General features: G+C 38.0%; 1 protein-coding gene across 1 annotated transcript in view; it reads left to right on the top strand.

Moving 5' to 3' along the window:
* The first annotated feature begins 1,776 nt into the window (after nucleotides 1-1,776).
* LOC116301887 (uncharacterized) overlaps nucleotides 1,777-17,054 on the top strand; it is a 31,752-nt gene continuing 16,474 nt past the window's right edge. Inside the window, exons 1-18 of the mRNA XM_089025613.1 lie at nucleotides 1,777-1,921; nucleotides 4,583-4,664; nucleotides 5,028-5,153; nucleotides 5,735-5,764; nucleotides 6,536-6,655; nucleotides 6,997-7,023; nucleotides 7,152-7,214; nucleotides 7,445-7,685; nucleotides 7,965-8,158; nucleotides 9,280-9,663; nucleotides 10,051-10,128; nucleotides 10,587-10,646; nucleotides 10,975-11,004; nucleotides 11,236-11,283; nucleotides 11,374-11,542; nucleotides 12,153-12,352; nucleotides 15,760-15,834; nucleotides 16,263-16,622. Of these exons, the coding sequence (XP_088881739.1) occupies nucleotides 4,601-4,664; nucleotides 5,028-5,153; nucleotides 5,735-5,764; nucleotides 6,536-6,655; nucleotides 6,997-7,023; nucleotides 7,152-7,214; nucleotides 7,445-7,685; nucleotides 7,965-8,158; nucleotides 9,280-9,663; nucleotides 10,051-10,128; nucleotides 10,587-10,646; nucleotides 10,975-11,004; nucleotides 11,236-11,283; nucleotides 11,374-11,542; nucleotides 12,153-12,352; nucleotides 15,760-15,834; nucleotides 16,263-16,622 (2,269 nt within the window). The 5' untranslated portion in view covers nucleotides 1,777-1,921; nucleotides 4,583-4,600. The remainder of the gene's footprint in view (nucleotides 1,922-4,582; nucleotides 4,665-5,027; nucleotides 5,154-5,734; nucleotides 5,765-6,535; nucleotides 6,656-6,996; nucleotides 7,024-7,151; nucleotides 7,215-7,444; nucleotides 7,686-7,964; nucleotides 8,159-9,279; nucleotides 9,664-10,050; nucleotides 10,129-10,586; nucleotides 10,647-10,974; nucleotides 11,005-11,235; nucleotides 11,284-11,373; nucleotides 11,543-12,152; nucleotides 12,353-15,759; nucleotides 15,835-16,262; nucleotides 16,623-17,054) is intronic.

The following is a 17,054-nucleotide window of genomic DNA, read 5'->3' as shown; positions in this document are numbered from 1 at the left end:
GTATATGGATCAATCGTAACATGTTGTTACTTCTTATTTGCGGCGCGCTATTGTCGAATCACACGATATCCCGCCAACCCAGGCTATTGTCCTTGAACCTTTAAGAAAGCTAAACTGCACTTCTATATAACTAATGTAAATCCAGACTTACCTTCTATCCGTTGAGAAGTCGAGCCCGAAAAAATAATATGGCAGCCTGTTGTATCGGATAAAAAGGATGTCTACAGCTAGATTGGTCTGCACCTTTATTTTTATAACGCTCTCACAGGATCTACTCTTTTGCTTTATGTATCCTTTAAGTGGTAGGAATCGGAAAATAATCTTCAAAATGGCTTTAAATGTGAAGCATTCAAGGTACGATTAAAGACTACATCCCGGGCGATTAAGGACCAAATAAATGACAGTAAATGTATGTAATTAGAGGTGTCAGGTGAATGTGAGATGCACTCTTCGCCCGGGATGTGTTTTCCTCAATGACACCATACATTCCCTAGCTAATTCTAATATTCTTTATTCTAGCAGTTGGTTATATCATAACGCAATTGTACACGAAATCACATCAGACATTTTAAAAAATAATAAAAATTCAATTTCAAGGTGAGCTGAGGCGGCGTATGGAATTCGAACCTGATGGTGGTCTAGATGATTGAATTAGTCATACTTAAACACATAAATATTTATTATAGCTTAATTTATGCTATCGTAGAGTACGACTACTAGCCGACTGAATAAAATTTGCCTGACAACTATAGTCTCCCTAGTCTGTTTATGTGTTTAAATATGAGTAAAATATAAGACGACCCAATCACCTGGACTGCGAGTATCCCATGTAGCCAGCACGTTAGGTGATGGCTAGATAACATACTCGCAGTCCAGGTGATTGGGTGGTCTTACATTTTTCTCATATTTAAAACATAAATATTTATTATAGCTTAATTTAGACTATCGTAGGGTACGACTACTAGCCGACTGAATAAAATTTGCCTAAAAATTATACTCTCCCTAGTCCGTCTCAATTACCTGGACTGCGAGTATCCCATCTAGCCAGCACGTTTAATAGGTGATGGCATATTCGCAGTCCAGGTGATTGGCTGGTCTTATATTTTTCTCATATTTAAACACATAAATATTTATTATAGCTTAATTTATACTATCGTAGAGTACGACTACTAGCCGACTGAATAAAATTTGCCTCAAAATTATACTCTTCCTAGTCTGTCTCAATTACCTGGACTGCGAGTATCCCATCTAGCCAGCACGTTATGTGATGGCTAGATGGCATACTCGCAGTCCAGGTGATTGGGTGGTCTTATATTTTACTCATATTTATACATATAGATATTTTTTATAGCTTAATTTAGACTATCGTAGGGTACGACATCTAGCCGACTGAATATAATTCCATTATGAAAAAGGTCCTTTCGATGGATGTGAAATAGTCATTGCTTTAATGGAGTACGTTCATATCCAGTGAAAGGACCTTTGATACTGCTTATGAGCAGTTAAACCATATTTGTGCATTAAAGGTTTCTTTTTATCTATGTTATTTATCATCTGGTTTTGCGATTTACTTCCACCTCCATGTATTCCCATATATTCTCTCCTTAGGGTTCTATATTTTTATTTTTTCTGATTTTCGGCCCACTGGCTGCCAGAGGAAGCCCGCAAGAGAGATCCAACCCCACCCTCAAGACTCCTGTGTGCGTCATGCACGAATCCCAGGACGTCATTGGTCGGATATGCATATGGTTTTCCTCTTTAGTGAAGCTTTTATCGGTGGTATCAAAAGGTGACATAGACTGACATAGTATCCGTTTATTGTTGAAGGTAGCCTTTCACTATAAAACTGTGTCGTTACAACAACCGAGGGTCAGCAATCAGAAGACTTCACACTTACGAAGACAATTAAAGACACGATTCGGTAAGTTTTTTCACGAATTTCAGTAACTCATTCTATTGTTTTCGTCGAGTAGAGAATCGGATGTCCTTTGGTATTTTCTGTGCTGAAATACAACACTGAAATGTTTGTAGCAAACGCGTGAAAGAAATCAAAAACATCTCTGCCCGAAACTAACACTTTTAGATCTTTTACAAACATTTTCTTTCGTTTTGGACTTCCAATAAATGATTGTTTCAAAATTCTATAATTCCTAGCTCAACCTAAATCAAGGCTTTACTAAGAATTATGACACGATCGATTAGATAGTTTACAACAAGACCATTCATTTGTCAAAGAAGTTCAGTCGCATGTACCGGAATTAAAGTCTATAGTATTCTATCGAGAGCACTGGTGACGTCAATCCTTCCCGTGTGCAAAAGATGCCATTTGTATTCGGAGATAAGGCCGCCTTGGCGCATGAACACAGGCCATTTACTTCAGCTATGACCCTGGGATGTGATCTCCTTTTAATAACTATCGCGACAAGATCTTTCCTCTTAGCAGAATCTGCTTTCCTTTGGTATGAAAAATTGAAGGAACTCTCCCTTGTCACCTCCTGAAGAAGGGCGACAAAGAGGAGAGGAGAATCTGCTCGCGGGGAACAAAAAGATACAAATAGACCCCAAAGTATCAATCTGGGAAACCAACGTTAGCAATTAAAATTTTTATAATGGGTTTATATTTTTGCGAGGTAACTTTATATGACCCCTAGATAGTACTCAGCACAGGGACATATGTCAGTAATTTATTTTTCCGATTGTGAGGCGATTTGAACGTCCTATTTATGTCAGCTAGCCGAATTGCCGTCTGTATGTTGCGTCAGTGACTACCACTACCAAAACGCTTCGCGAATTTTCTTTCCTATTCAAATTTGTATTTCCTTAGGAGAATAGTACATTAAAACAATCCTGGTGCTAGTTAACTGAACAATTAAAGAAAGTGTGCAAGGTGGTTGTAGTTAACGGCGTCTTAATACAAATTTCTTTTTATCCTACAAGAAAGAACTTGACATTAAAAGTACTGTCTTTCGTGCATTATATGTTTGTCACCGTAGTGAAAATGATACCTCTAGTACCACGCGCGACCTTTACTTGACATAAAGTTAAATCTATTTACTTCGTAAATATTTCCTGTTCTAAACAAAAGCATGCGCCGCACGATTGATCTTCCGCAGATGAAGTTCGAACTCTTATTTTTGTTTTAAGTGTGAAAAATATACTTTCCTTGGTTTGGAGGCTGTAATACTTGGCAGATCTAAGATATTAGAACTCTTTAATCGAATGAAGTAATACTAAAAAGACGTTCAATCTAACTTGACATAAGAACTAAAAATTAAAACAAATCTTATCTTATTTGAATCAGTTACCCGAGTATAACCTGATTATTGTAGTCAGTATAAATGATATATTATTTTATGTAGAAAGAGATTAAGAGATAATTCATAATATAAATCACAGTAAAGACCTCAGTTTAGCTGTCTTTGTCTATACTAGATGTGCGAATAATTAACATAATTGTCATAGCATTATTGCCCGGGAGGGGGGGGGGGGGTACTCCCCTATATTTGCTATACGGGTATGTGCCGCCCTATAGGGTATGGTTTTTCGGCTTTTGGGTCTGGGGTAGGATATCATTTTTTGACATTTTGTCTGGGATAGGGTGTCATTTTAGTCTAGGATAGGGTTAACGATTTGCTCGTTTTTGTCTGGCTAATAGGCTACGCTTTCTGCCGACACAAAAACAATAAAAATATTAGTAAATATTGATTGCAATCGATTGTAAAACCGTATTTTCCGTCTTTTCGTCTGGGATAGGGTATACAATTCTTAGTTTTAGTCTAGGGTAGGGTATGTAAAATCAAAATTAAAAGTAAAAAAGCTGTAGAGATTTGCGACAACTTGAAGCAATTATTTGCTCATTAAATTTTCAGGAACAAACTCAGTATTGTTCTTTATGCTAGGAATATAAAAGCTTTTGAAGATATAACCCGGGGGGGGAGGGGGGGGAGAAAAGCACTTACTTTCTGTTTTCTCCTACTTACAGTTCTCTCTTCATTTCCTGTGTGCGCAGACCTCCGTACACAAAGCTTGATATTTTTAGTATTAATCTTGAAGGTACAATTTAACATGTGTCTCGTATATTTGCCGGGAGTCCCTCTTGATATCTGCTTGATAACCGCTAGTTTTCAAACCTAAAAAAAAAAACAACGCAAACATGAATGATCTGCAGTCGGTCAACGATCTTCAAACAATAAATGGCAGGCAGTTATATTTATGTTTTAAAATCCAGCCCAACCCAAACTATTCTATCATGATTATAAATAGCAAGCGATTTTTTTTTTCATGGATTGGGCTGTATATTTCCCAGAGAATCCGATTTTCGCCATGCAAGAGGCTCTGGGTACAAGAATGGTGTAAATCGGGTTTCAGAAAATGACATGAAGTTGATCGCCAATCGATATCAAACAAATCATTTTACAGTCGAACCTCTGTTAAGCGGCCATCTATTAAGCGGTCACCCCTATTAAGCGGTCACCTGATGTTTCCCCAGGGGTGACCGCTTAACAGAGGTTTGACTGTAGTTGGTTTCCCCCAGCCTATTCTTAAAACTGAAAGATTGGTTATATTGCTACGCCTACTTTAGCTTTACCAGGAAGAAGACATGAAGAAAGCATTTCTTCGGTTGTTCCTTGTTGTCATGGTGGTCTGCTTGAGCACTAGTGTTGGTAAGTGTCATTGTCTTTTCTTTTTAACTGAAAAAAGAGCATGTTAAGGTATGCGGTTATTCTTCAAAATTGATTGATACCCTGAATTGACACAGCCTCTGGGCTGTTGGAATTCAGGGCAAGGCTAACCGGCCCACAGATAAAATTCGAATTTGGCGTGTCAGGTTTTACGGAGAGAGGAAAACCGGAGAAAACTCTCGAATCAATGGAAATAGCTAACAAACTCTACTCACATGTTATGCCGACTCCTGGAACCGAACTCGAACCAGGCATTTATTTCTTTGTTTCTTAAGTTATCTTCAAAACGAAGCTTAATTGAAACGAAATATCATTACAATGTCATTTTTCAATTGTCTTCCACAGGTGCAGATGATGAGATCAGATGTTTAGATAATGAGTTCCAGTGTGCAAATGGTAAATGTATACCTATTTCTTGGTGGTGTGATGGTGATAACGACTGTACCGACTCAAGTGACGAAAGATCTTGCAGTTAGTATTGGGAAATTGGGTTGCGATAAATATTTTTGAAGAGACAAACCAATAGACATACAAACAAACCGGCAAACAAGGCGAAGTAAACTAAAAGCTTTGTAAATGAAACGGGCGTCGACTTTGACGATTTGTCGAAAAAATACTTGTAAATCTCGTAGGACCCGGAAAGGAATGCGCATTCACTGTACAAATGAATACACTACATTATTATTGAAACTTTATAGAGCTGTTAAGTGTGACGTAATTCGAACAAAAATCGACTTCCGGTTCCAAATTAATACTTACTTCTACAGACATTTTTGCTGTGTGTGTGTGTGTGTGTTTTTGTTTTTTTTGTTTTTTGTTTTTTGTTTTTTTAATGCAGGATTTTCTGTTTATGCATGTAATTATTAAAAGTAGAGAATAAATCCTGGGAATATTGGACCCGGAAATACGTCACAACTCAAAAGCCCTATTAGATTTGATTTTCGGACGAAAAGGAAAAAATGCTATCGAGTTTCGTCCGCTCGTCTATCAATTTTTGCAACGACCCATTTCTTTTCGTTTCTTAATGATTATTATTCCTCCATTCTCTTCAGATTCTAACGATTCCACCGTCCAACCAACAGGTAATCGTGTTAAGAGTGATAAGTGCATTTTGTGTGTTGATCAATGGTTCTATTAGCTTCAGAATATACATCTTACTATGCTTGTCCGAAATCAAGAATCATTATAGCTGCGCTCTAACACATGTGGATTGACATACCGTTGCGTGACCGTATACACGCCTCAGTAGCCCGTGCTGATAATACGTATCAAATCTGACGAGAAGTAACAATAATATCCCATGGACAAACTCAATGATTTATTTTGCAGTGGGGTATCGCAATCTCGAACCATGAATAGTTTTTAACTTGAGCCCACGTCATGTGGACTGTAGCCCATCTCCAGTGGACTGTAGCTCCATCTCCAGTGGACTGTAGCCCACCTCCAGTGGACTGTAGCTCCACCTCCAGTGGATTGTAGCTCCACCTCCAGTGGACTGTAGCCCACCTCACGTGGACTATAGCCCACCTCACGTGGACTATAGCCCACCTCTAGTGGGCTGTAGCTCCACCTCTAATGGGCTGTAGCTCCACCTCCATGGACTTTAGCCCACTTCCAATGGACTGTAGCTCCACCTTCAGTGGACTGTAGCTTCATTACAATTGTACCCGGAAATCTCGAGCCCCCGTTATTTTGAACCTTTCCCCATGAGTTCTGAAGTAACGATACTCTACTGTATATCATTATCGCTACCTCTTATTTGGGCTGTAAACAATTATTCCATCTAAGTAAGTATTAAGGTGTTTTTGTTGCTTGGAAAGTTATTAAGATTTTCCATGGGTTATGGTCAACAGATGCAGCAGTCAATTGTTTAGATAATGAGTTTCCATGCACAGACGGTAAATGTATCCATAGATCCTGGTGGTGTGATGGTGATGAAGACTGTGCCGACGCTAGTGACGAGAAATTCTGCAGTTAGTATTGGCTGGTCTTTGTGATAGTCCGATTTCATTGCAGTTCACTGGCAGGGATGCTCCTAACTCTCGATTATAAGTGTCAGCAGTGCATAGATCCATTCTATGCATGCCATGACCTACCATGCCATCCATTCATTCATCCATAGTTTCCTTCTCGCCTTTCATCCATCTATCCATTCGTCTCCACCTTTCATTCGCCCATCCATCCGTTTTTCTTCGTAAGAAGAAGCGTAAGCTTCCATTGTTAATATCACCAAACATTGCCCCATGCTATTGTCATTTGTCTCTCTTTTATGAATGCTTACAATCCAACAACTTATGTGTTTTAATTTTTCCAGATTCAAACAACCTCACTCAAACTACAGGTAAAGAGAAATTAATGAACACATACGTATATAACACATGTAGCACTGTAAATACCACATACTTTTGCTCCTGAGTCCGTCACGATAAGTTATCGGGCTTAAGTGTTTTCTATCATTTACGTGATTAGTTACCACAACCGCTCTACCCACCACAATGACTACGACCATGGTTACGACCTTAAAGACACAAGGTAAGAAACTCAAACAAAGTATCTTATTTCCAAAAGAATGACATAAATGTGATCTTGAATGAGAAGACATTACGCACAAGATAAAAACTGCTTGGCTAACACATTAAAGGGAAGTAATAATACTCAAGGGAATATTTTTTGGACTGAAATGGGAAAACGATGCGTCTAAGGTGACAAGGTCTATTTTGTTTGTAGCCTCACTGATTATATATCACCATTATGCGTTTTAGGTCCGACAGTCGATCCTTCGTGCCAGAGAATTACCAGCCCAATACGCAACGTTTGCAGTCGGTTGGGTTACACGTACACAAGACTACCGAATAGATTTGGGCACACCAATCAAGACCAGATTATTCGAGCTCTTGGCGGCTGGTCCGAAGCCATTCGTAAGCAGTGCTCTCATTTGTTGGAGGATTTTCTATGCAGAGTATATATACCACCATGTGATAGAGACGAAACACAGACTTGCAGGTAACACAATAATAGATGATCGTATAAAACTGGTAGCATGAATGGATGGATGCATGGATGCATGGATGCATGGATGCATGGATGCATGGACGCATGGATGCATGGATGCATGGATGCATGGATGCATGGATGCATGGATGCATGGATGCATGGATGCATGCATGCATGGATGCATGGATGCATGCATGGATTCATGGATGCATGGATGACAATACGAATTCAAAATAAAAAGACATAATTGAACTCAAAAAAGAAAATAACATTGCTATTTTTTTGTAGAGTAATATGCAATTCTGTCAAGAAATCCTGTCGACGAGTTTTGAGAAAATTGAAGATAAGATGGCCCTCTCCTCTGCATTGCAGCAAGTTTCCAAAGAAGAGATGTTCCAGATTATCAGCGGAGAAACCAAATACCCCACCACCGAAAGTAAAGAGACCCTCGATCCGCGCGAAGTCGACACGAGCCACTGAAGGTGTGTTATAAAATAAGGACAAAACTTTATCCTTCAAATTTCCCTCTTTTTTTTGCACGGGACTGGACAGCGCTGAACAACAAAAAAACAAACAAACAAAACACATCAATATTGAAAGAAAATATTAAGGAACCAAATCTGGAGTAAGATCTCTTGATAAGATATATTTTAAACCGTTTTCATGCGTTTCATATTATCTTCGGCTCAGTGATATATATATTTTGGAAAAATAAAACTAAAAAAAGGAAAAACGATCAATCGACGCTCCTAGGATTTGAACCAACGACCCACCAAAAATAAATAAATATTTGTTTTTAAATTAAACAAAAAACAAAAAATCGACTCCACTTTGCCATACCCCCGAGACATCCGCAGAGCTGAGGCGTCGTATGGACTTCGGACCTGACGGCGATTAAATCCTTCTGCCCTTGGGTGTACGAATTACGCAAGAAAATGTTCTAGCAGAAGCATCAGGGGAGAGACCAGCCTGCCCCCAGACCATATCGGCTAATCCCTTGCATCTCTGCCACGCACGGAATCGGTTGAAAAGTTTATGTTAAAAAGTCTAGTCTATCCGGCGCATTGTTTTCACGGCTATTGTTATGCTGATTCACTTCGAACCATGGTCCAGTGGAAAAAACTTGCGCTTCCATGATACTGAGTCAAGTCCGGTTGAGCGAAGTTAGTACATGGATGGGTGACCTAAACATTCTACCTACTTTTTATTTATTCCTTTTTTTCGATTTAAAAATATTTAAAACTCTGGTGTTTTTGCCAACCGTTCGTTATCATAAAACCTATTTCATTCTATTCAAATTATTTTCCCAGTCTCTAAGCGGCAGATAAGCACTTATCAGATATCGTACAAAATACCTTATATATATTTACTATATATATATATATTCTAGCGTCTATATTTTTGATATTTGTAACATTTGTTATGTATTTTATCAAATGAAATGATAAAGACATATTATTATTATTTATTATAAATATTTGAAGGCCCAGGGTAAGATTAGCTATTTGCTAAACCTGGTGTATTTTATAAGTACTTTTTAAACCTTCTTAATTAAAGTTATTATTACTAATGATGAAGGTCTTTATGATGTTTTGTACTCCAGGAATTCCAAAAGGACCGGGTTGCCAAAAGTTAACAATACAATTGTGTCAAGGACTTCAATACAACCACACACTGTACCCCAACATGTTGAAACATCGGACCCAAGCAGAAGCTTCTCAGGAGGTTTACCAGTTCTTTCCTCTCATACAGATCGGATGCCATAAAGATTTTCGCATGTTTTTGTGTTCTTTGTACGCACCGATATGTACTGTCATGGAAACGCCGATCCCTCCATGTCGCTCAATGTGCGAACAATCAAAAAAGGGATGTGAACCTTTGATGAACAGATATGGTTTTACTTGGCCAGAGAAGCTTAACTGTTCGAACTTTCCGGAATTTGGAAACGATGTACTGTGTATTGGAGTTTCAAGTAACAGTAAGACGGGTGAGTAATTATTTTCTATCAAAATAACTGAGTTTGTTAATGCAGTTATTCTAAAGAAAGGTTAATTATGAAGTTGCATTGTTCACTGACTGACTGACTGACTGACCACAGGTAGCCCAAGCTTTTTTTCTGTGGTGTCATGATATAAGGATATGTATGGGGATTCATCAAAAAAGTCGATAAAATCATTGAAACGTTAAATAAAGCCTCGAAATTTTAGCCGATCATTGATAAAGAACACTTCTTTCGCTCTGCGTGGTTACTTTTTGAATTTAGCCCGTTTTAAGATTTTTTTTGACTGACTGACTGACTGACTGACTGACTGACTGACTGACTGACATATTTGTTACCTAATCTTGATCATCTACTTCTTGCTTCTTTTCCTAGTTTCGACAGACATCGTTTCACCAACGACTAGACTAACAACACAGCCCACTAAGAAGGTTCCCAGTCCTCCTCCGCCAAGTAAGTGTTCATTTGGTTTTATGAATATATTCGTGTTTTTTTTAAGGACACGTTTGCGAAAAGACGACAGTACCAATGTATAAAGGGTCAGTCCCCTAACAGCGATGTTAGCCTTTCAGCATTGCTTTGTTACTTCTTAATTTGAGCAGAAAATGAATTGACTGAATTTGTGTCCATGAACATAACAGATGTTTTAACTTAGCCTCATTCGATATGATCTCTCGTTAAGCCCCGTTTACGCTAGCGAGTTTTGCGGCGATTTTTGCTGCGAAATTTTCGGCGATTCTGTCTATAATAAATAATGGTAAAGAATTTACTTGTAAAGTTTTATTCAGGATACCAAGGATGAGACAAAAGATTTTATATTTTCGACAATTGCCACAAAAATCGTAGCAAAAATCGCCGCAAAAATCGACAGTGTAAACGGGGCTTAAAGGTCATTTTCCTGTTTTTAACAGATATCGCTTCACCGAAAACACAACAACCAACCAAGGAGGTCCCCAGTCCTCCTCTGCCGAGTAAGTGTTTATTTGGTTTTATATTTGGTACTGTACTGACGCCTCTATTCGTAACTAGCAATACCTCCTAAATTTTTATATAATGATTACAACTTAACCAAAATTGCTGGCTTTCACGCTTACATATAAAATTACAACATACAAACATTGATGTGTGGTTTGGTGAATTGGCTAGGCCTTTTGGCGTTTAAAAATTTTAAAAATAAGAATAAAGATAAATGTAAGATCGAAAGAGCATGTTATATACTGGAACGACTCGTTCTGGTACGCCACTGTCCTGTCAATGCATTACGAATGTATAGAATGATTCACTCTATTCTCTTTTTAGAAGCTCCCGAAACAACAGCAAGGCCAAAAGGTAATGGAACCTCAATTAATATGACAACAATAATAAATTAGTGCTTATAAAGCGTATTCTATTATCTCAATGCGCTATGCTAAAACTTAAAGATAAATAAATAATAAACAAACAAACAAACAAACAAATAAATAAATAAATAAATAAATAAATAAAACATAGAGCAATTACTTTTCATGATAGCTGATATACTCATTTTTAAGATAATTTTGGATTAATTTTTTTCTCTAGGCATCAATGCAACAGCCATGTCAACTACAATAGTATCTCATCCAAAAAGTAAGTATTTCAAACACTTCAATTTAGAAATAACTGGATTTTTTAAATGTTATTAAAACAACTTTATTATTTTTCGCATTTAAATTACAGAAACTAAAACAATGCTAATGACGGTTCAAGGAGTAATTACGTCACCCAATTATCCTAACCCCTACCCCCAGGGGACTAAATATAATTGGATCATCCAACTTTCTGATTCGTACAAAGCGATCAAAATTACAATAGAAAAGTTGCGTCTGGAGGAGGATCGAAACTGCATGTAAGTACAAATAAAAAAGTCGGGATCTCAATTGCTTTGAAGCAGAACTATTGGCACATTTTGAAGTAAGATTATTGATTATGCGCAAACATTTGTTTTGAATGTATCACTATTGAATGTAACATGCGCAAATAAAAAAGGGGCATAAATAATCACTCATCACTTTAAAATATAATGTGCTCAAACACCAAGGACGACAGCCAATCACGCATCACCTTTGGATGTGACATGCGCAGCTAAAGAGGACTACGACCAATCAATTATCACCTTTGGATGTGACATGCGCAAACATCCAGGACGACAGCCAATCACGTATCACCTTTGAATGTGACATGCGCAAACACCAAGGACAAAAGCCAATCAAATATCACCTTTGAATGTGACATGCGCAAACACCAAGGACAAAAGCCAATCAAATATCACCTTTGAATGTGACATGCGCAAACACCAAGGACAAAAGCCAATCAAATATCACCTTTGGATGTGACATGCGCAAACATCCAGGACGACAGCCAATCACGTACCACTATTGAATGTGATTTGCGCAAACACAGTAGTATAACCAATCAGGTATCATTATTGAATGTGATGTGCACTTATTTCGTTTCAGATACGACTACATTATAATCAAGGATAAGATGTTAAACCAAGTAGGACCTCGTCATTGTGGTACATATCGTTACCCTTACGAAGTGCTGGTCAGGGGTAACAAAGCCATAATAAACTTTGTATCGGATGGTAGTACGAGTAAAGCAGGCTTCCTCATTAGATACAGAGGACTCGTAAGTATAAGAGTTGCATCAGATTCAAGTATTGCAATTATCTTATGTTTCATTGAAAAGGCTGGGACAAGTGTATATTAAAAGAGTAAGCTACTCTTTATACTGACAATAGCAAAGCATAGATTTGAAAGTATATCTAAAAGATAAGGGTCTATGATTAACACTTACCTTATAGACTACGAACTTCCTTTATCAGGTTACTTGTCTCGGCACACTATCACCGAAAATGGACCAAAATAGTTAAATAAAAAAATAAGAACCGTTAAAATCAAAGTACAGAGGTAGAGACTCTTATACTTTGGGCGTAAGGTTTTCCATTTAAGACAAAGTTTCATTAAGAAGTAAGAGTATCATTTCTGTTTTTCATTGATTGCGCATGAGAAGACACATAGATGGATACAACTTATTCTCAAGCAAATGACACGTGGGATGGGAAAATTGGAAAACATTATTCTTAGGCTCAAGTTCAAATTCACTTTGATTTTATTTCACAGAATTCAGTCCCAAGCGAAGAAGAAGAATGAGAAGAAAATATCTTTTATTTGAGAATATGAAGTGAATGTTCCTGTTCTAAATGTTTGTTGCTCAATAGTGTATTTCATTTTACGTAATTTCCTGTCCTCGCCACGTACTCACAATTTTAATAACGGATTATTTTCAAAAAACGCTGAAGACGAGAAATCGCATTGTTGTATTCCATCGTTTGAGGATTTGTATAGATAGAACGCAATGTTTCCGTTTTAATAGAGCACTGTCAGACTTTCTTGTCAGAGAAATGTAAAATTATTATGACTTCGCTCGACGAGAGGGCAACTGTATCAAATATACAAAATGTATCCATTTCAGGACAATATAACAAATATAGATTCTTCGGCCTGTGACGAGCCATTTGCATTTGCACCCTTCCCTGAAAAAGAGAGCGAGAGAGGAAGAAGGGGCAAGAGAGGCTTTACAACAGGCTAAGAAGTCCAGAAGTTATGAATATCTTTTACAAAATAAAAAGGAATAGTCACATACAAATTCAAAATGAAAAAAAAAAAAAAAAAAAAAAAAAACCAGAACAAAACTGGTTACTGTTCTGATCATGACAAATATTTGCTGATGCCTGCACATTATTTCGTTTTATCATTGTATGCTGATGATTGATGTGGATGCGTGATTGGGCAGAAATCCTCCATGAGGTCGAAGAGGTATAAATACAGGTTGGTTAGCGCTTTTAAAGTCACATTGCACTGATTTGGCCTTGATTAGGCAACACGAAGCGCGCTTTCTAACAGAGAGAGAGTCCACAAAAACTAAGTATTGGTAAGTTTTTCAAACATTCTAAGGCTTTCTTGTTCCTTCTGGGATTATTCTTTAGTAAAAGAACAGGTTTGTCATTCATAAAAGACTACAGTTTTAAAAACATGACTGACAAATAACGTTTCGTCGTTCTTTCACGAGACACGCCGAACGCTAGTTCACGTAACTGAACTGCACATATTATATTGCTAAACCCCAGCTTGAACAAGAATGCGTTTTTCATACTTTGTAGTATTTTTTGACCTTAAACTGAAGTCTTAAATATAACAGTAATGATGAAAAGGTAAATTATACACCGTGAAAAGATGAAAAAACTTACTGACGTTTCGGACGCTAGTCCTTCGTCGGAGTAAAAGAGCTCTTTTCATCTTTTCACGGTGTATAATTTACCTTTTCATCATTACTGTTTCATTAGAAACACCGACGCAGCTCACACTAGTTTTTAGCTAGTTATATCTTCTTAAATATAACAGAAAATAATGTGTTAACACCACAAACAATAACGTTGCCGGTATACGGTGAATCACCGATATAAGATCTGACTGGATATGTGAAATTAAACTATTTGAAGATAACCTAAATAAGAATCGAGTATACATTGTAGGTGGAAATGTTTTTACTTAAAAGATATTTCGGTAAGCCATTACTTGCCTTCTTCATGTAATGAAGAAATTACATTATCAATTTTGTTGTTTGTGGTGGTCCACCTACTGTGTACAGGATTTTTATTTATTTTTAAATCTCAAAAAAACGCATGTAGGGAGCACCAGGCATGCAAGACTAAACAAATCGAGATGGCGTCTAAAAATCCACAAATTGCCATCGATGCTAGAGGGAAACAATTTGTGTTCTCCAACTCCATAAACTAAAATGATAAAACTTAAAAATTTAAAACAATATTTAACAAAGGATAAGAAAGGAATGGAATTTCGCAGCACTTCAAAAGAGAAAATATGCCTTGACGCAGTATGAACTCAACAAGAACGGAATCACAGCTGGCTATCTGGTTTCTTTTGAAATAGATCAAGTAAAGGTTAAACGTACGTGTGCGAGTCAGATGCAAGGATATACACTGAAACAGCAGATGTTTTGGTAATTTTGTAATTTTATTACTACCGCACCCTTGTGATATAACTACTCAAGTTGTACTTGTAATATGAAACATTAGCTAAACCAGGTGAGTAAGACATTACAGCGCTTCTCAATCACACGCGCAAAATTGTACAATTTTCTGTCGCGAAAAAATAGAGTTCTGGTGGACGTCAATCAAATTGTTTCCATGACATTGTCAGAAAACACAAAGCGTTCAAGGTCACGTGCCAATGGAGTGTCATGGAAACGTCTTGATTGACGTCCATCACTCGCGCATCGTCGTTGACAGTATGCATTAAAATATTTTTCTAAAAAGTGTCGTTTTACCCCTGCATTACATGGTCCATTGTTGAATGAACTAGAAACTCTATCGTCTATCGACTATACTTGAAACTTAGGAGCAGGCGTAACTCAGTTGGCTAGTGCGATTCCTACAGAGCTAGAGGTCCCTCGTGATCTCCACGTCTGTTTCGACTTCTCTCTCATCTTTGTAGCTTCAGCTTTGAATGCTCTTAAAACAGAGTACTGATGGAGAAAGTGGGGTAAAGTGCGCACTGACGTTAAATAAGGCCTCTTTTCTAAATATATGTCGAATGTCATCAAAAGATTAGTTACAAGGACTATAAAATTTTAATAAAAACGAAAACAAAACTGCCCATCTTCAGCTCTGCCTCCTTGATGTGCGAGACTTAGGGCATCACCTTGATCTCTCCTGGGTTTACTCAGTGCACCTGCGCAACGTACCGCTAGCTTGATGTTAAGACATGTTAAGCTGTGACGTATTTCCGGGTCCAACTGCTCAAACAAAAACAGCAGTAATATAATATAAAAAGAAAAATGTTTCTTGTAAAAATCTTTCCCATGCGCTTGACGTCACAGCTAAGCCTCTCTGTAATGTGTGGTATCATGAACTAACGTCATTTCCGGTCTCGTGTGGAGGTGTACTGTTTCCTTGCTTTGTTTAGCGTTAGTGCATTATCCTGACTTATGGATTTACGTCGGGTTTTTTAATCTATGATGTAAAACAAATGTATATTTCAGGAGTTCCAAAGATGAAGATTCCGTTTGTCTTTTTCCTCGTTGTCATGGGTACTGGCTGGAGCTTGAGCACTGCTGGTAGGTATAACGAGAGAGGAATCTAGGTGTCTCATCGTGTTAGCAACTGAGTTAAAAACGACAAAAAAAAAACCTGTGTGGCAACAGCTTTGATTACACACATACACAGGCAAAATCTATAAAATTTATGTGCATCTTTAATGAGAGTGATGAGAAAAGAGGATTAAAATTGGGTAGTCCATTCATATCATTCGTAAATGGTGCTGATGACTATCCGGTTGTTTGGTTTTGGTGCATGGCAGTAGGGGTGTACATAGTATGAAATTAAGATTTGGTAATCCTTGCTTTCCGCTTGCAAATGACGTTTGGTTTGTCCATCAAAAAAGTCGTCAAGGAAAAGTCTATACTGCATACTGCAGGACTATATCAGGCGATGCTTATTAATAGATAATAATAATACTGCGTACGTATCACTTGCACCTTTAAAGGACAATCCTGCGAGAGGATATCACACCAAATGTGCCAAGGACTTGGTTACAACTACACACAGTTCCCCAACCGTTTCAACCATCGTAGCCAATATCAAGCCATGTTAGAGATGCATCAGTTCTACCCTCTTGTAAAGGTTGGTTGTTCGAGTTCTTTGAAGAAGTTTCTATGCTCCATGTACATGCCAAAGTGCTCTAAGACTCTAGTACCGCCATGTCGCTCGTTATGTAAACAGGCAAAGTCGGGCTGTGGAGCAATGATGAAAAAACTTGGTATTTCATGGCCAAAGAAAACTAAATGTTCAAGGTTTCCAGATTATGAAAACGAGTCATGTATTTCATCCACAGAAAACAAAAGCGGTGAGAAGATTTCACGAAAAATATTTGCTAGATCAAACTCCAGTCGACTCAATAGATAGACTGCGAGCAGTCCCAACTTTTCCTTCAGACTAAGTAAAGACGAGTGTTTTGAGATTTCTGTGGACGCGTGCGGAGATTGGAGCGAGTAAACAGCCGAGTAAGCTTAACTGAGTCTAGAGGGGAAAGTGGGACTATTCGCAGTCTCCTCAATAGATCTCTTTAGCTTTAGCTTAATGTGCTTTTTCATACAACTTGTCACTCCCTAGTCTCCCCCCCCCCCCCTCCCCCCCCCCCCCCCCCTCCCTGCCGTTCTTAGTGTCGTAACGCAACGCCCACAGTGGAGAGGGAGCGTAGCGTGACGACACTAAGAACGGCTACGTGGGACTGACTAGTCATTCCCTAGAACCGGTATAATTTCTCTCCACACGGACA

Source organism: Actinia tenebrosa, unplaced genomic scaffold, assembly GCF_029948245.1.
Source record: "Actinia tenebrosa isolate PJP-AT-01 unplaced genomic scaffold, QUT_ActTen_1.0 PGA_scaffold0__85_contigs__length_37466705, whole genome shotgun sequence".
Classification (NCBI taxonomy): domain Eukaryota; kingdom Metazoa; phylum Cnidaria; class Anthozoa; order Actiniaria; family Actiniidae; genus Actinia; species Actinia tenebrosa.
The sequence above is the reverse complement of the archived record's forward strand: the minus strand, read 5'-3'. Positions and strand labels throughout refer to the sequence as shown.